Genomic DNA, 18,120 nt, shown 5'->3' with positions numbered 1-18,120 from the left:
CCCAAATTCACCCTGGTGTTCAGTGAGGAGCAGGATGGGGAGGCTGCTCTGGAGTTTATCCCCAGATTAATCCTGGTGTTCACTGAGGAGCAGAATGGGGAGGAAATCCCCATTCTGGGGTTTATCCCCAAATTCATCCTGATGTTAAACGAGGAATAGGATGGGGGCTGCTCTGAAGTTTATCCCCAGATTTATCCTGGTGTTCAGTGAGCAGCAGGACAGTGAGGCTGCTCTGGAGCTTCCCTGAGCTCTTCCTCCCGGCCCCACCCAGCCCAAAGGCTCTCATTCTCACCAGTTCATGCTCTGGTGCCTCATTAATGTTTGCATATGGCAAAGAGCAATTTCCACCCTCGGTTTCCCCTGCAGTGGCACAGGGTGCAGGACTGCCTGTGCTCTGCCTGTGCTGCTCCCCTCCCCATGGAAGCTCCCCTGCAGCACTCTCCTTGTCCCTGGAGGGAGCTGATCTCCAGTGCCTTTGCCTCTCCTGTGCCCAGGGTGCAGGACAGGGCTGAGGGCTGTCCCCTGCTCTGCTGTGCTGTGTGGGGACAGAGGAGTTTGCAGGGCCTGTGACACACAGCTAATGACCTTCTCCCTGCCTGTGTTTCCTTTACGTCAGAAGTCGGAGTGCTTATTAAGTTTGGAGGCTTACTCCCAGGAGCAGAAGAAGAGGATCTGCTGGTGTCTGGCTGAGAACATCACCAAGCAGCAACATCCGGCAGCGGCTCCTACGGAGAGCAAGGTAAGAGAGCCACGGGAGCTGGGGATTCCTGCCTGGAGCACGGCGGGCTCTGCCTCTGGGGGGCTTTGTCAGGGATGCTCCTGCCAGGAGGGTGTGCAGGAGGCTCTTTGTTTGCCAGGTGAGCAGGGAGTTTGTGTTCAGGCACTGCTGTGTCTGCAGCTTCCTGCCCTGCCTGGGGAGCAGTGGCTGCATTTGCATCTGCTGGCTGGAGCTGAGGCAGGCTGGACTGACACCTCCCAGCATCTGCATTTGGATATTTGGACAGCTGAGGCTCCACAACCCCGTGGCCAGCCTGCTCTGAGAGCCTGCCTCTGGGGCAGGATGGAGAGCAGAGGGAGAGGTTCAAGCTAGGATCTCTGGGTGCTGATTAAAAGGCTGAGGTGATGATGGGAGTAGTGGGGCAGAGATTTGCCCCTTCTGTGCCCTTGGGTGGGCTCAGGTGTTTGATTCTGACCCCACAGATGTGCTCAAAGCACAGAGGGCTTGTTTGGGCAGTGCTGTTTTTCATGCCCAGCAAGGCAGCCCCAGCACTTTCCCCACACTGAGGAGCTCCAGCCTGGCCCGGGAGCGCTGTCTCAGCAGCTCTGGCGCAGAAATGTGTGTGAGCAGGGCTCTGAGGCTCTGCCTGCCCTCTGTGGGTGCAGTGAACACCCTAAACCACTTCCTCTGGGGCTGCCCCACGGAGCTGTGTGGGACAGTGGCACTCTCTGCTGGGTCCTGTTGTGTCCTGGGGGCTGGGTTTGGATTGCTGGAGAGTGGCACTGCTGTGGGAGAGGAGAAACCCCTGGAGGGTGACACTGCCCTGAGAGAGGAGAAACCCCTGTGTGGGGTGTTTGAGGAGCTTTAAGTGCTGCAGATGGGGATTTTGGGGGTAAAACGCCCGGATCCCTCCCTTGGCTTGGGCAGGGTGGTGGAGCAGCTTCTGGCCCATGTTCCTGCCCCGTGTGGGTGCCAGTCCCCATGTGGGTGGGTGCCTGTCCCCTTGTGGGCCCTGTCCCCATGTGTGTGCCTGTCCCTGTGTGGGTGGCTGTCCCTGTGGGGGTCCCTGTCCCCATGTGGGTGGCAGTTCCCTTGTGGGCCCTGTCTCTGTGTGGGTGGGTGGCTGTCCCCGAGTGGATGCCTGTCCCCTGCTGGCCCAGGGCGGGTGCCTGTCCTTGTGTTGGTGGCTGTCCCCGTGTGGGCCCTGTCACCGTGTGGAGGCTGTCCCCGTGTGGGTATCACCGTGTTGGTGGCCGTCCCCTGCCGGGGGGGCGGGTGGCTGTCCCCGTGTGGGTGCCTGTCCCCTGCCGGCCCAGGGCGGTGGCTGTCCCCCTGTGGGTCCCTGTCCCCGTGTTGGTGCTGTCCCCGTGTGGGTGCCTGTCCCCTGCAGGCCCAGGGCGGGTGGCTGTCCCCGTGTGGGTGGGTGCCTGTCCCCTCCCCGTGTTGGTGTCTGTCCCCTGCAGGCCCAGGGCGGGTCTCTGTCCCCGTGTGGGTCCCTGTCCCCTCAGGCCCAGGCCGGTGGCTCCTCCCGCAGCCGCGGCCCGGCCCAGCCCGGCCTGCGCTGCCCGGCCCCGCTCCCAGCGCTGTGGCTGCGGCTCCGCAGGCTCCCAAAGTGGGTCAGCACAAACAGCTCCGCAGGAGACACAGCCTCCGGATTCCTTTTGCTGCACGTTTCAGGCGGACTAAAATAGCAACAGCAGCGTACAAAGCCTGAGAACCTCGTTACCAGCCCAAGCTCCCGTTCTGCGGGCGGCCCCGGGCCACTGATGCACACATGTGACAGCTCGGCCACCTCTGCTGGCCCTGGGCACCCGGCTGGCACTACCCGGGCACGGAGCACTGCTGGAACCCACTGATTGCAGCTCTGTGCTGGGCTGGCTGTGATCCTGCCACGGGCTGGGGACCATCCAGGGTGGAGCTGTGCAGGGACATTTCCAATCTGAGTGTCTCAAAGGGACATCTCGATGGGACTCTGTCATGGCAGGAGTTCTGGGCTCTGGGGCTTTCAGGGCATGGGGCTGTTTGTCCTCCCCAGCTCATGACAGGCGTGGGGCTGCAGCCTCTGCTCTCAGCTCTAGAAGGAGCCTGGCCACAGGACAGGTGAAAAAGTGCTCCAGAGGACATCGCATCTCTTTCAAAAGCTTTTCTGTGCCTCAGTAGCCAAGAGGGTGTACTTTGGGTGCTGTGGAGAGCCATCATGGGCCCTCCAAAGTCGTGACAAAGGGGGGTTTGTCTTGGCTTGCCAAAGCTGATGGAAATCCCACTGCTGGGGTGTGGGGCCAGGAGGAAGAAAAGGAGTGTGACAGCAACTACCAGGCACTGTAAATTGAGTTTATAGCATCATTTCCATCCCAGCAAGGTGTGAAGAGCCCAGGATGCAATTTTAAAGCAAACCTGGTGTAAAATGAAAAAAGGAGCAGTGAAATGCAGGAAGGAGATCCTGAGGAGACAGGGAGGGTGCTTGGGGCAGGGTGGGCACACGGGGCTGGGCAGGAGCCTGACCTGGGAGAGCTGCAGCTGGGGCTGTGTCCAGACCTCTCTGGGGATGCCAGAGCAGTGTGAGGCAGGAGCTGGGAAAATCAGCTGCTTCTTGCAAGGGAGAACTGATCCATTAGCTTGGCTTACCAGTGATTTGATACTATGGTTATTTAGGGAAAAAACCCAGTGTCTGTGCTCTGTGAACAGACAAATTAAGCTGGAAATATCAGCCTGGCCATGAATCTGATTTGCAAAGCCTTCAAAACTGTTGCAGCTCAGCAAGAGGCAGCTCATTTTGCTGTGGCCACAGTCTGGCCAAGGGGATGTGGGCTTTGCTGTTGGGTGGGGATGAAGGGCCAGCACAGCCTTGGTGCCAGCAGAGCTGTGCCATGTGCCAGCCGTGTGCTGGAGCCAGGAAAAAGGACACTGTCCGAGCACAGAGCAGCTCCTCAGGAGCCTCCATGGCTACAACCTTCAAGCTGTGCAGATATCAGGCAGATTTGGGGCTTTGGGTGGTGCCTTCTATTTTTCAAGGCCCCCCTGAGCTCTCCTGGGCAGGGCAGCACTAAGGGCGGGAAGGTGGCTCAGGGCCAGGCTCTGCAGAGCTGTCAGTGCCTCTGGCGGTGCCCCTGGCAGTGTCCCCAGGGAGGATGGTGTCAGGCCAGGAGGATGAGCCCTGCAGGGGCTGTGTTGGCACTGCTGCTCTCAGAGCTGCTTTTGGAGCAAAGCTGTTGGATTCTGCTGGGGGACTTGAGCAAATGCAGCATCTTCTTCTGGAGATGGAGGAAGAGACATCCATGAGGGATGCAGCTGTGATAGCCCAGCCCTGCTCCCAGTGGGCTTTTCCTGCCAGAGTCAGGGCGGGAGGAGCTCTGGGGACAGCGAGGCTGTTGTTGTGGTCCAGCTGTCTGTCCCCAGTGTCAGATGTCAGTGTCAGGGATGTGCTGCAAATGGGGCTCTGCTGCCACTGTAAGACTTGGCTGAACTCCGCTGAGCTGCAAACCCACCCAGGCACCTGCAGCAGCTCAGGAATTACCCTGTGGGTATTTTCTGCACCTGCAGAGCCTTCCCCCTCTCATCCTTGTGCCCAGGTCTGCTCTGGGATGCTGCCCCTGCCCTGTGACTGTGCTGAGCAAGTCCCTCTAAAACACATCCCCATCTTGGAGCAAACCTTCCCCTCTGGGGCTGTGAGGAGCCTGGAGGCTGGCTGGGGCTGCCAGGAACCACAGCCTCGGCAATGTGATTAGAGAGGAGCAGCTTTGTGCTTTGACTGAGCCAACCCCAGCTCCGGTGCTGACCATCAGTGCTGGGCTCCCCTCACATTGCTGCACCAGCGGGGCAAATTCAGCCTGGCTGAAGGGAGAGAGGGCAAATGCAGAGAGCAGGGACAGGGCAGGCACTGGGCTGGGACTGCTCCAGCTGCTGTGGCTGCCAGGGAAAAGCTCCACACACAGCACAACCCCCTCTGTGTGTGATGGAAAAGCTCCACACACGGCACAACCCCTGTGTGTGACAGACCTGCTGCCACCGTCTGATTCTCACTGCTTGTTTCTTTGTGTCTTCCACACTCAGAACGGCTGATTACTCTTCCCTTCTGGCTCCGTGACCTGAGATTACCTCGGAGATGATGGCTGGCTGTATCTGAGAGATGCAGATTATCCTTAAGCTAAATAATTACGGACACTCGGTGGCGTGGACTTTGGGAGTCCAGGACGGGTGCTCCCCTTGTTTCCCGAGGGCGGTGGTGGATGCTCAGCGCTTTCCCAGCCCTGCTGGGAGCAGCGTGGATGACCCGGCCCCTTCTGGCAGCGCTGGCTCCGGTGCTGGGAATGAGCGGCGGGGGGACCGGCCCCTTCCTGGCCGTGCCTTGCTCAGGAAGGGCAGGGCTGTTTCTCTCACTTATTTACAACGTGCTTGACAAGTGCGAGTAAATGAGCTGTCGGCAAAAGCAAACAGTGTGTGATGGAGGGCTGATTGAAACCAGGGCTGGGAGGGCACCTGCAGCTGCTTCAGTGGGGGTCACCCCTCTCCTGTCCCACCCCCTGCCTCCTCCTCCTCATCCCGAGCACCCCAGGCACCCACCTTGCTGTCCCCCCACAATCCCTGCTCCTTGGCACCCCCTGTCCCAGTAAATCCCTTCTCCTTGCACTGGGGCATCTCCTGGCCCTCAGTGCACAGTCCAGCACCAGGCTCTGGGGTGGCTGTGACAAACATTTGGGCACAAGGCTGTGGACAGCCCCGTTCCTCCCTGTGTCTCTGAGCAGTTTAACCAGAGTGTGATCAGCTCTTTGATGGGGAAGGAGGGGAGGATTTGGTACCTTCTGATTTTGTTTCTGGCCAAAGTCTTGCCATTTTGGGCTGGAAACCTGCTGCCCCATGGGTGCCATCTGCTCCAGAGGGTTCTGCTCATCTGCTGCTGTGGGGCAGGACATGGCTAAGGGTGCAGGAAGCCTGGAGCTTCACCAGAGCCTTTCCTGCCACACACCAACACGAGAGGCTGGCCAAGGCTGAGCACAGCACAGCAGCATCTGGAGGGCCAACCTGAACCTGGCCATACCCTCCAAGCCCCTAACTGTGCTGTCAGGAGGCTCAAAGAAGGGAGAAACCTTGAGGGTGATTCTGCCCCAGTGAGGGATAAAGCATCAGCTGGCAGCACATGCAGCCAGGTCACAAAACCAAAACAAAGTCGTGTTCCACTGTTCCACCAGCAGCTCTCATCCTGGACTGGGGAAACTCATTGCTGAGGACAGCCAAAGGCTCCATGGATCTGTGAGGCTGTGGGACCAGAGATGCTCTTCCTCTCTGAGTCAGGCTCCAGTGCAGCTCTGTCCACTTAAAATCTGGAGGAAGCTGTCCCTCCTTGAACAGTCATGGAGCTACAGACTGGTTTGGGTTGGAAGGAACCTTTAAAATCGTCCCGTTCTACCCCTCTGCCAGGGACAGAGACACCTTCCACTATCCCAGGTTACTCCCAGCCCCAGTATCCAGCCTGGCCTTGGGCACTGCCAGGGATCCAGGGGCAGCCACAGCTGTGCCTGGGCCTGCCCACCTCTATAGTAAAGAATTTTTTCCTAATATCTGACCTAACCCTGCCATCCTTCAGCTTAAGGCCATTCCCTTTGTCCTGTCACTTCAGGCCCTTGTCCAAAGTCCCTCTCCAGCTCTCCTGGAACCCCTTTAAACACAGGAAGGGGCTCTAAGTTCTCCCCTGAACCTTCTCTTCTCCAGGCTGAGCAGCTGCACATCAGTTGGCTTCCAGCCTCCATAGCAAGGACACGTCCCAAGGCCCCAGGGAGCTGGGCTGTGCCTGTGGGTTGGATGGGATGCTGGGCTGGGTGCTGATCTGTTTGTCACCTCCCCTGAGCCCTGGGTCACTGCACCCTGTCTCCCCTGGCCTCGCTGCCAGCCCTGGTGGCATTCTGGTGGCACTGAGGGACTCCCAGTGTCCGAGGCAGGGGCAGGAGGAGGGGAGCAGAGGGGCCCAGAGCCACAGCTCCCCTGGGATCGTTCCTTTGCTTGGCTGTGCTCCTGAGCCATGAGCAGGGCAGAGCTGTCCCCTCTCCCAGAGGTTTCTGGAGCAGATCTCTCCCTGCCAGCCCTCACCCCCTCACCCCTAGCAGCAGCACAAGGCTGGAGGGAGCCGGGCAGGAGCAGCTGCCAGCGCTTCCATCATGGCCAGAGGCAGTGTTAAACCCTGAAGGGCTGCTCCTGGCCATCCCCAGAAGGGCTGGGAAGGGGGAAGTGCTGGCAGCAGCGGCGCCTGAGCAGGGTGAGATCATCTGCAAGGGTGGGCAGAGCTGAGTGCTCTGAGCCAGCGCTGCTGTGATTTAATGGAGGTGCTGCAAGTGCTTCTTGCAGCCTGCCAGGCTGGAGCCCTGTTCTTCTGTGCCCAAACATCTCCTGCCTGTGCCCAAACCCCTCCTGCCTCGGGTGGCTGGTCCATCTCTTCCCCCCCAGCATGGCAGAGTACTGTGAGTGTGTGACTGCGCAGCCTCTGAAGCCAAGTTGAAATAACTTCATGCAAAAGTTATCCAAACCCTGATATCTCTGCAGAGTTAAAGGATTTATTCAAAATTCCAGGGGGCTTTGGGTGGTGATGCCCAGAGTGGTGTGGGACTGGTAGGCACAGCTTCATCCTGTCCCTGTGGCACCCTGGCCCTCCACCAGGCTTGGTGTCCTGCCCTGAACGAGCACCTTCCCATGCAGCAGCAGGGCAAGGCCTGCCAGCAGCATTGCAGGAGGGCTGTGTGTGCCTTTGGAGCCACCAGTGTAGGGTTTGGGACCATTTGGGATTCCTCCCTCCTGTGTGTGGCTCTGGCCATGGTCCTGTTGGAGGCAGTCACAGCAAAGCGGCTCTGCCAGGTCCTCTCCTCCTGGTGGACGTTTCCTTCCAGTGGTCTCTGCTAGCACAGGAACAGCTTCCAGCCCCAGCCTCGTGGTCCTGTGTACGTGGTGTTGGGGTGAGTCCTTCCCAGTGGATCTGCTATGGCTGAATGCACCAGGCTCTGGTTGTCACTCCCCCTCATCCTGCCCAGGGGACAGAGCTCTGCCCTGCCCACAGAGCTGCAGATTCCCCAGCTGAGCAGCACCGAAGGGAAAGGATTCTGTGGGCTGATGGCAGTGACAGGATCTGCTCCTTCCTCCCCCTTCCCCACCACTCAGGATTTTTACTGCCAGGGATATTTATGACCCAGACATCATCTCACAGCTCTGGGTCCCCCGGCACCTGCCCTGCAGTGATGAGGCTGCAGGCAGCAGCTGGAGCCTGCTCAGGAGCTGTTTCCCCCTCACAATGGGCACAGAGCAGTGGGTGTGGGCAGGCTGGGCTGGTGGCTGTGTCATTTCTCACTGAGAAGCCCTGGGGACTGGGGTGCTCAAAGTCTCAGGGACATCCAGACCCCCCAGTGTGGTGACATCCTGTGTCCCACACACCTGCAGCCAGCCAGGTGGCCTCAGAGAGGGAACAGGCACAAACCCCCCCCTGGCCCAGCTCCCTTCAGCAGTGCAGGCAGGATGGGAGCTGGGCACAGCTGTGGGGGTGGCTGTGCCAAGTCACTGCTGTCCATGGTGACCACGTGTAGCTGAGCTCAGCTCTGTGTCCAGTGACACCAGGGAGCTTCCACATTTCCTGTGCCACTGCAAAGCTGTGGCTGCCTGTGAGGCAGAGGAGGCAGCACAGTCCTGCTCATCCCAGGAGCATTCATGTGGCTGCAGCTGGCTGAGCAGGGGACGTGTGTGTGCCCAAGGTCCGGCTGGAGCAGAGCTGAGCTCAGGCTGTCACTGCAGCAGCGAGGGGTGGCTGTGGGGCAGATAAAACCAGCCCGTGTCTGGGAGTGGCTGTGCACACAGCCCTCGCTGTGCTCTCACTGGAACCATCAGGACACCTGCCTGTCTCTGTCAGTGAGGTGGAATGCCCAGCCTGGGGTCGGGTTCCCAGCCCGTGTGCATGGGGGTGGCACGAGAGGGACTGGCCTTGTAGGAGCAGAGGGGGGGGCAGATCGTCACACATGGGCTGTGCCCTGGATGGACACCATCCATCATCCACCATCCTGCCTGTTTATTCTCCCTGTACCTGCCCATGTGGATCGAGCTGCTCACACAGGTTGAGATGCCAAGGGCAGAGTTCCCCATTGCAGAGCATCCCCCACTCCCGAGCCGTCACTTTGCCACAGAAACAGTCTGGGAAAAAAACCCCCACGAACAGCGAACTTGCAGCAGAATTTCCCTGGGCAGGAAGCGGTGAGGACCTGCCAGTGAGGGGTGGCTGTGGGGCAGATAAAACCAGCATGTGTCTGGGAGTGGCTGTGCACACAGCCCTCACTCGGCTCTCTGGAACCATTAGAACACTTGACTGTCTCAGTCAGTGAAGTGGGATCCCAGCAGGAGAAATGCCCAGACTTGGATCGGGTCCCCAGCCCGGTGTGCATTGGGGGTGCCACGAGAGGCCCTGGCCTTGCAGGAGCAGAGGGGAGGGGGCAGATGGTCACTGTGGGCTGTCCCCTGGATGGACATCATCCACCATCCACCATCCTGCCTGTTTACTCTCCCTGTCCCTGCCTGTTGGGATCGAGCTGCTCACAGAGGTTGAGATGCCAAGGGCAGAGCTCCCCATTGCAGAGCATCCCCCACTCCCGAGCCGTCACTTTGCCACAGAAACAGTCTGGGAAAAAAACCCCACGATCAGCGAACTTGCAGCAGAATTTCCTTAAGCAGGAAGCACCGGGATCTCTGCTCGGTGTCGCCGGGGGCAGGACAGGGCAGGAGGAGCAGAGGGTGATGCATGGCCCTTCCTCAGGGCACAGCGGCCGTGCGCTGCTGTCAGCAGGTACCAGCACCTCCGGGGACAGCCGGCAGAGCCAGAAATAGCACGGGGGGCACGAGTGAGCCGCGTCTGGGGGAGGCTGGGGCGGTTTCAGCCGCCGCTTGACACGGCCATTAATAACAGCGGGGCAGAGCCGGAGCCAGCAGCAGCAGCCGAGCGCCGCCGCGGGCACATGGGGGCTGCAGCCGGCGGAGGAGCCGCTCGCCCGGCCCGGGGGATGCAGCTCGGGGGCCGCGGTTGGTAGGTGCTACAAGCCCAGGATGCAGCTCAGGGGCCGCGGGTGGTAGGTGTTATAAGCCAAGGATGCAGCTGAGGGCCGGAGCCGGGGCTGGGCAGGACCCGGCTCAGGCTGAGGGAGCCGCACGGGGTGCCAGGAGCGCTGGTGTCCTTGGGGATCCAAGCTCCGCTCCCTGCCCCGCTCTCTCCTGGGGAACTGTGGCTCCTGCACGGCTCATCTGCCACCAGGCTGGGCTTGAGGGTTGGCAAGGGGCATCCAGGGAGAGCGAACGGGCATTTGTACTGCGGGGATGTTTTGAGGTTTCCCCTAAAATTTGGGCTGTGCTCGCCTGTGCCGTCGGCACCAGCTGGCTCTTACTGTGGGATCAGCATTGCAATGTGCCCACAATGTGGATTTTCTGCTCCGGGACTTTTGCAGCCTTTAGATACCGTCTCTGGACTGGCACTGGGGACCAACCAGCAGGTTCAGGCTGGAATTGCAGCCGTGGCATGCTCGGAGTCTCGCTGGGGATGGATGGGCTGGGATGCGGAGCTGGGGCTGCGGGGCAGCTGCGGGTCGGGGCTGGCAGCTCGGGGCGGTGCCGAGCCCCTGGTGGCGGCGTGGGGAGGGTCGGTCTCGAGTTGGGGCTGGCACCGTGAGCAGGTGCTGACACCGAGATGCGGGGTGCGAGCCGAGCCTGCAGCCGAGCTCCTCTCCCCGGGCATGGAGCCGTTGCCCTCGGGTGGGCTCCGCTTCCCGCTGCGCTCCGGGGCCGCAGGGCTGGGGCTGGGCAGAGCCCTGTGAGCAGAGACCCCCGGGAATGCAGGGATGGGGATCGGGATTTGGGCAGGTGTTGGGGAAGATGAAACAGGAAAGTCTTCTAATATGATTGTTTGGCAAAATATTTTGAGAATATGGAAACTATAAGCAAAACTATGAACTGACAGCAAGCTTTGAGATACCTTAATACTGAACAACTGGAAAACAATGGTGTGGCCAGCTGAAGGTAATCCCCTTTCGATGGAACAACACCCTCTGCTTGCAGACAGGCCCAAGGCTCAGAGCAGACCCTACAGCTTGGCAGAAGGGGCCCAAAGAGGAGTTTTTAGGGTTTAAAATGTAACAGAGTATGGTAATGTAATGATTCTTATAGGCTGTGTGTAAATGCTATAGGATTTGTATCTTATACTAGATTGGTTAGTGAGAATCAGAATATTCAACACAGAAGAAGATTTATTGTATTGTAACAGGAAACTTGCTCTATTACGCTTTTGCTCTCTTGCCCTCTCACTCTCTCACCCTCTCATCCTCTCTCCCCCTCTCTTCTCTCATTCCTGCTCTGAGCTGTGTTTGGCAGCTCCCAGCAGGGCCCTGCACCCGGGCCCTTTGCAATAAACCCCAAGTTCCAGACCTGGCTCCAGAGATCTCTCGTCTCCGCCTGTCCCGACGCTCCTACAGGCAGGGATCCCCCCGTGCTTCCCCCCCGAGGGCTTCTCCTGCCAGGCTTCGCGGTACAAACATCCCCCCCCATCTCCCATCTGCGCCTCCACCCTCCCTGCCCTGCCGCAGGCATTGCTGCTCGGGCTCAGACACCCGCGCCCTTTTGCTGTTCCGCTAATTGCCCGGGATCAATTATTCATTGTGCAGTAATGAAGCAGGGCGAGGGTAGAAAACCCGGCTGAGCAGCGAGCCCTGGGCTCTGGCCGGCCTCGCTGGGTGAGGAGCACAGCTCGGGGAATGTTCCTTGTGAGCACTTTCACAATGACTGCCATGAAGACTTTCTCAAGTTTTGGTAGTTCTGCTTTGCATTTCTGGCTTTGCTTTCTTCCCCTCAGCCCCGTGTGTGCTTCAGATGCTGCTCCCTGTAGCTGGGAGCTTCCTTGGTTCTTAGAAGTCACTTTTAAATCCTGACCTGCTCAATGGCCTTTCACAGAAGTTTCCAATTTGGTGGATCTGGGCACAGTTTGTCCCATGCTAAGAACCCAAATTGTAAAATATTTTCCTTCTGCTTTAGGAAAGATCTACTTTGGAAAGATTGGTTTTCCTGGATGATGTGGGTGCTCTTTTTTGCATCAGCTGCAATCCAGCTGGTGTGGAGTTCCAGCACAGGGAACCCACTGCTGTCTGCATCTCTCCCAAAATAACCTTGGTCTCATTCCCATGGAGTTAAAGCTTCTGGGGACAGGTGAGGCATCTCAGAGCAAAGGTCCTTGAAGGGCAGCAGGAGCCAGAGAGGGACACAGGGAGGATGGAGCTGCCATGGTTGGGGACAGCCACAAGATTGGCTCCTCCTGCAGAGTCCCAGGAGGTCCATCCACCCTCCTGGTGAGAGCACAGCTGGAGCAGCACATCCCTTGCTCTCCTGCTACATCCATGTCCAACAGCTGCAGGGACTTCCCTGCTTTTCCCAATCCCTGCTTTTGGCTGAGGAGGTACCTGGGTGCAGAGCAGCTCTCTGAGCTGGGTTTTGCCTCCACAAAAGAAAGAGAAAACCTGAGCATCCCCATCAGGAGCCAGGAAAGGCTCAATTAAATATCCCTGTGGCCAGGCATTCCTTGAGCCACAGTGGCTCCATGACTGAGAGGAGCAGAGACTTTGAAATGAGAAGCTGAAAGCCTCAAAACCCAAAAATCCCTGACCTCCCCTTGCTGGGGATTCCAGGCAATGCCACCTGTGCCAGCACTTCTGGCAGTGGGAGAGCTGGCAGCAGCACCAGGGCAAGGGCAGGGCAGGCTCCAGCTCTCAGTGTGCTGTCTCTGTGGTTGGGGTTTCCCCAGCTGGAAGCCCAGCCGTGGGCCACCAGCAAGGCCACATTATTAAAAGAAATGCTGGAGAAGTCAAGGTTGTGATGGCACTTATTGAAATTTTCTCTGCTGGTGAGCTGGAACAGTCCTGGATGTGAGCAGCAGCTCAGAAAAACCTGAGTTTGAAGTACAGACCAAGGAGCAGAGGGTTTGCAGTTCTTCTGCCTGGCCTTGGTTTTAAGAAAACTTTAAAAACTTGAAAAAAACCCTAATTTTTGAGATAGTGAGTGATCCTTGATGGCAAAGAGAACCCAGGGAGTGGGTAACAGGTGCAAGGTTTGAGGATGTTGGAGCAGGCAGGGCAGTGTTGCCTTTTTTTTGGAGTGTGTTGATATTTGCTCAATGAGGAGATAATTCTCAGGAACTCTCTTGCTGTTTCTCTGGTCTCAGTCCTCTCATCCTCCTTCCCTAAAATGACCTCAGAGAGCCATCCTGGGCTTTGGAGGCAGCTCTTGCTTCTGCTTTCTCTTCCCCTTCTCAGGAAATGCTGCCTTGGCCTCTGAGTCTGAGACAGAAACTGGAGGAGTGAAGTGTGAGACGCTCCAGGGAGGATGGAGTAAATCCCCTCAGCCCTGCCCTGATGCAGACAGGGAAACCCAGAGGCTGGGAATGGCAAAACCACTTTGTTGGGTGCAGAGGAGGATGCAGGTGGTGAAAAAAGGGAAATCTGCACATGGACCTCAGGGACAGCCAGATGCTGAGAGCAGTGAGACCAAGGCATTGGGAATGGAGAAATCCAGATGTTGGCTGCTGGCTCCTGAGCTGCTGCAGTGAGAACAGGGGATGTTTGGGGAGAGTGGAAGGACAGCAGCTCCCTCAGACAGCACCAGCTCTGCCTCCACTGCTGCTCCTCCAGCAGCCCCTGGGCCACATGAAGGGGTGAGAAGGTGCCAGCCCCCCTCAGGTACTGGAGAAGCTGCTCAGTGGCTCCAGGGCCTAAAGGGCTCCAGGAGAGCTGGGGAGGGAATTTGGGCAAGGGGCTGGAGTGCCAGGACACAGGGAATGGCTTCCACTGCCAGAAGGCAGGGATGGATGGGACACTTGGGAGGAATTCCTGGCACAGGGTACCCAGAGCAGCTGTGGCTGCCCCTGGATCCCTGGCAGTGCCCAAGGCCAGGTTGGCTGTGGCTTGGAGCAGCCTGGGACAGTGAACCCCATGGAAGGGGGTGGGCTAAGATGGGTTTTAGGTCCCTTTCAACCCAAACCATCCTGGTGAGCTTGTGTAACCTGGTCACATCCCCATTCCTGAGGTCTCAATCAGCTTTGGGCAGCAAGGTGGCCTTGGCTGATGAAGAGCTGATGAAATCTCTGGTGCTGATGCAGTCCCAGCCAGGAGCAGCTCCGTGGGCTGGCAGTGATGGCATTGCTGCCTCTCCCAAGCCCAGGTGATGCTGAGCAGAGCTCAGCCCTGTGCAGACAGCATTTCACAGCCCTGGTGATGCTCTCAGCCCGAGATGGAACCGACCCTGGCTCATGGTGAGGCTGCTGCTCATCCCCTCCATGCCAGAGAAGAGCAGCAGAGGCTCTGATTGAATTAGTGCAAGGATTTAATTTAATCCCCAAATGTCTCTCATTTTAAAGGAGCCTGTTCATTTCCTTCTAGGACCTTATCAGATGCAGGCACCCAGCACTGTGAGCAGGACTGGGCAGGGAGGCAGTGTTGGGGGAGGGCTTTGTGGGCACTGACTCCAGGGCTGTGTGGGTTTTTCCTCTAATTATTTCATGAGATAATGATGACAGTGATTGCAAGACAAATAAAACATCAGCAGCATCATTGAGGCAGCTCTGGTGCAAATGGGCAGCCTGGCAGGGCAGGGCTGGAACATTCCCTTCTTACAGGGAATTAATGTGTAATTTCACCCCAAGGGTGGGTGAGGGAGCATTTGCTTTGTGCCTGACACCAAATCCAGCTGTAGAGTGATGCCATGAAGGAACCAAGCACAACGTGGTCTCTGAATTTGTGTTCTGACTCTCTGGGGGAGTTCAGGTGATGCTGAATCACTGCTGGGTGAGCCAGGTTGGGTGGGACAGAGCTGCTGCTCTCTGTGCTACAGGTGCCACAGGGACCCTTTGGGTGTGATAGACCAGGACAGGGCACAGCTGGACACGTGTGGGCTGTGGCACTGAGCTCCAGCATCTTCCTGGAAACCTGCCCAGCTCTTTGCCCCCTGAGCTCAGGCTGGGGGGTGTCTGTGCTGTCCCCTCTGTGCACAGGGGGCTTACACCCCCCACCCCTGGTGTTTCCTGGAGGTGACAGCAGTTCTGCAGCCCAACATCTGCACACAGCTGCTGGGGATGTCCTGGATATCCCCTCTGTGCTCTGGGGGATGAGGGGTGTCCCCTGCAGGGTGGCTCTCCCTGGGGTGCTGTCACAGGCTGGGACCTCCACGGGGATGGAGCCTCTGTCCATTCTGTGTGTGCCTCTTCCCAAAGGGATGTGTGGCTGGGTGGGCTGACTCCTGGGCTGCTGCTCCTTTTGAAGCTGAAGTCAGGGCTGTCTTTGTTAGCTCCAACTTGCTGGTGTCACTGGGTTTGTGAAAATGCGTGGATCTCAGCTGGGGATACGACTTCTTTTCTGGGTGATTTGTTAGCTGGGGGTGGTCCTGTGGAATAGTCCCTGCCCCAGGACCTGTGAAGGAGGGAATTGCTTCTTAAAGAGAGGATTTTCTCTCCTTTGGTCTTTTTTCCCTTGCTGGGCTGGTTTTGCCCCTTTGGCTTAGACACAAAAATCACACAGGACCCTGCTCTGGCAAGGGAGGGCTCATCAGAGGCTCCCCCTGCTCACAAAAACAACCTTGGAGCTTCTTTCCCTTGGGCTTTTCCCTTTGAAAGGACAGAGCTTGCTCAGGCCTTCTCCAAAAGGCAAAGAGACCTGAAAAACCCATCCCCAAAGGCACAAACCCCGGCAGGGGCTGGCAGGAGCGGCTGTGGTTTTGTAGCCCAGAGCTCGGGCTGAGCTGGGGCAAGGCAGGGATGGGCAGAGCCCGGCGCTTCCCCTCGGCCTTTGATGATAACGCGGTGCAGGAGGGGCCAGAGCTGCCGAGGAGCTGCTGGGTTTCTCTGCAGCCCTGGGGGATCCCGGCAGGGCAGCAGCTCCAGCAAACATCGGGGTGAGGATGCTGCCACGGCTCTGCCTCTGTGGCTGGAGCCCAGCTGGTGCCCTGGGATTCCTCAGAATCCCCTCAGTGGGAGCTGAGTGCCACCATCCCGCTCCTGCCAGCCGGGGGACCTGGTGTTCCAGGGCTCGGGAGCAGGGCTGGCTGCTGACAGCAATGGGTGACTTGGCACCACCTGGGGACGATGCCATCCCACCCCACCAGAGCACTGCTAGCGTTGTACAAATCGGTGCCAGCCTTGTAGGTGGGGTGTGAGGAGGTGAAAGGCTCCTCAGGAAGGTGCCAGAGAGATCTGGGGATTTGGGGTGCTTCTGGTTTCATCCTTCTCTATCTTCTCCTCTGGCAGATGCTGGAGACGGACGCCGAGAAGCCGGGGCAGATGCCCTCGGAGGATGGGAAGGCAGCAGTGGGTGATGCCCCTCTGGCTGCCAAGGCGGCGGCTCTGGCCGAGCCCTGGGACGCTCTGGGGGCCACCCAGGCTCCTCTCCCGGCGGAGAAGCAGCCGGTGGCCACGGCAAAGGGAGAGGAACAGCCCGGCCCCCTGCCCGCCTTTGTGATCCCCGAGCTGCGGCTGGACAGCACCTTCAGCCAGAGCGCCGCGGGCACGGGCGGCGCCACGGACGGCGAGGACGAGGAGGAGGATGAGGAGGAAGATGAGGACGAGGAGGACGAGGAGGACGAGGAGGACAGCGACGAGCAGTACCTGGAGAGGAACGAGCTGAAGCGCAGCAGCATGATCGAGACGGGCGGGCAGGCCGGCTACACCCTGAGCGTGCAGGGCTCGCTGCGGCGCCGCACGCACAGCGAGGGCAGCCTCCTGCAGGAGAGCAAGGGCCACTGCTTCACCTCCGACACCACCCTGCACTGCCCCGACAGCCAGGGCACCGCCGCACGCTGGGCCCTGCCCTCCCCCAGGACCCTCAAGAAGGAGCTGGTCAAGAACGGCGGCTCCATCCACCAGCTGACCATGCTCTTCTCGGGCCACAGGAAGGTACGAGACGTGGTGCAGGGACAGCTCCTGGGCTGGAGGTGTCCTGCCATATGGGCCCTGTCTCAATGGCCATGGCAAAGCTCCCTTCTGAGGGTCCCTGCCCCTGGCAGCAGCTCTGGAGGTGCCAGCACCCAGGCATGGCACACACAGCAGCGTGCTGGGGCCACGGGTGGCACTGCCGCTGCTGCACCCCTGGCCTGGGCAGCGCTGTCTGCTGGGATGCTGGTGGCTGAGTGTCCCTGGGGATCTGGGAATGCACTGGGAGAGTCCCTGGTGACAGTCCCCAGTGTGCAGGGGGTGCAGGAGCAGTGGGACCCTCTGCCCCAGCAGCCTTCTGCAGGGCTTTGGCCACTGTGGGTCCATCTCGTGGAGCAGCTGTGCTCAGCAGGGATGTGTGACCCCCTGTGCTGCAGGAGGAGCAGCAGAGGCCGTGCTGAGGCAGCTCTGCCCAGGACTGGCCTGTGCAGTCCCAGGGTCTGGGGTGCTCCTGAGCCCCCAGAGCAGAGCTGGCCCTGGCTGCATGGTGCAGGAATGAGCTGCCAGTGCAGAGACCATTCATGGCAGTGCTGCTGTCCCCATCCTCCCCAGGTGGCACTGGCAGGGTTCTGGGAGTGGCCCCAAACCCTGCTCTGCTCCATCCCCAGCTCTGGGTGCTGCTCGGGGCTCTGGTGCTCAGCACAGGCTGCAGTGCAGTGCTCAGGGTGTGCTCCCAGCTCAGGACCTCGTTTACAGCTCAGGACCATCCCTGCTGCTTGGGAGCACCTTGCAGAGGCACATTCTGCTCCAGAGCAATGGCTCCTTGGCAGGAGAGGCTGCTACAGATCCTGGGGTTAAACCCAGGCTGGGTTAACCCTTTTCCTGCCACGCTGCTTGAAAAGCCACCCTGATGCTGTTTCCTGGAGGAATTTTTGGGCTCAGCTGGTGAGAGCCCTTCCCAGGGCTACAGACTGCAGGGATGGGACTGCTGCCTGCAGGGGAGTCCAAATTTTCCTGGAGACTGAGGCCAACAATTAATTGTGTGCGGGAGGAGATGGAGGGTTCAGACCCGCCCTATCCCCGATAAAGAAAAGCCACCCTTGTGTCAGGGACGCGGTCGCTGCCTGTCACACGTGCGAGGGAGCGGTGACAGCGACAGCGACAGCGCCAGCGCCGGCTGGGAGCGTCCCGTGAGCGGTGCCCTGAAGGAGAGCTCACAGTGCCGCTGTGTGTGCAGCCCCGAGCCTGCAGCCCTGAAACCCTGCATCCCTGCATCCCTGCAATCCTGCATCTCTGCATCCCTGCAATCCTGCATCCCTGCATCCCTGCATCCCTGCAATCCTGCATCTCTGCATCCCTGCAATCCTGCATCCCTGCAGCACTGCCCGAGCCGGGTGGGCTGTGTGTCCCTGCCCCGGGGAGCGCCCTCTGTTCTTCCTGCTCTCACCTGGGGAGATGTTTTCCCGAGAGGTGAACAGAGCTCCTCCTGCGTTAAACT

The 18,120-nt window shown here is 59.2% G+C and overlaps 1 protein-coding gene across 7 annotated transcripts in view; it reads left to right on the top strand.

Annotated features, from left to right (window-relative positions):
• Positions 1 to 18,120, top strand: part of RGS3 (regulator of G protein signaling 3) — a 77,818-nt gene that overhangs the window by 50,276 nt on the left and 9,422 nt on the right. For 5 of the 7 annotated variants that reach the window (XM_074556113.1, XM_074556114.1, XM_074556115.1 and 2 more), the window contains 2 exons: positions 617 to 739; positions 16,002 to 16,646. In XM_074556113.1, the coding sequence (XP_074412214.1) occupies positions 617 to 739; positions 16,002 to 16,646 (768 nt within the window). Of the gene's footprint in view, positions 1 to 616; positions 740 to 9,394; positions 9,522 to 9,604; positions 9,759 to 16,001; positions 16,647 to 18,120 lie in introns of those variants that run through there. The other 2 variants (XM_074556117.1, XM_074556118.1) reach the window with 2 other exon arrangements.

This window comes from Zonotrichia albicollis, chromosome 21, assembly GCF_047830755.1.
Source record: "Zonotrichia albicollis isolate bZonAlb1 chromosome 21, bZonAlb1.hap1, whole genome shotgun sequence".
NCBI lineage: Eukaryota > Metazoa > Chordata > Aves > Passeriformes > Passerellidae > Zonotrichia > Zonotrichia albicollis.
This window is presented reverse-complemented; position numbering and strand designations above follow the sequence as displayed.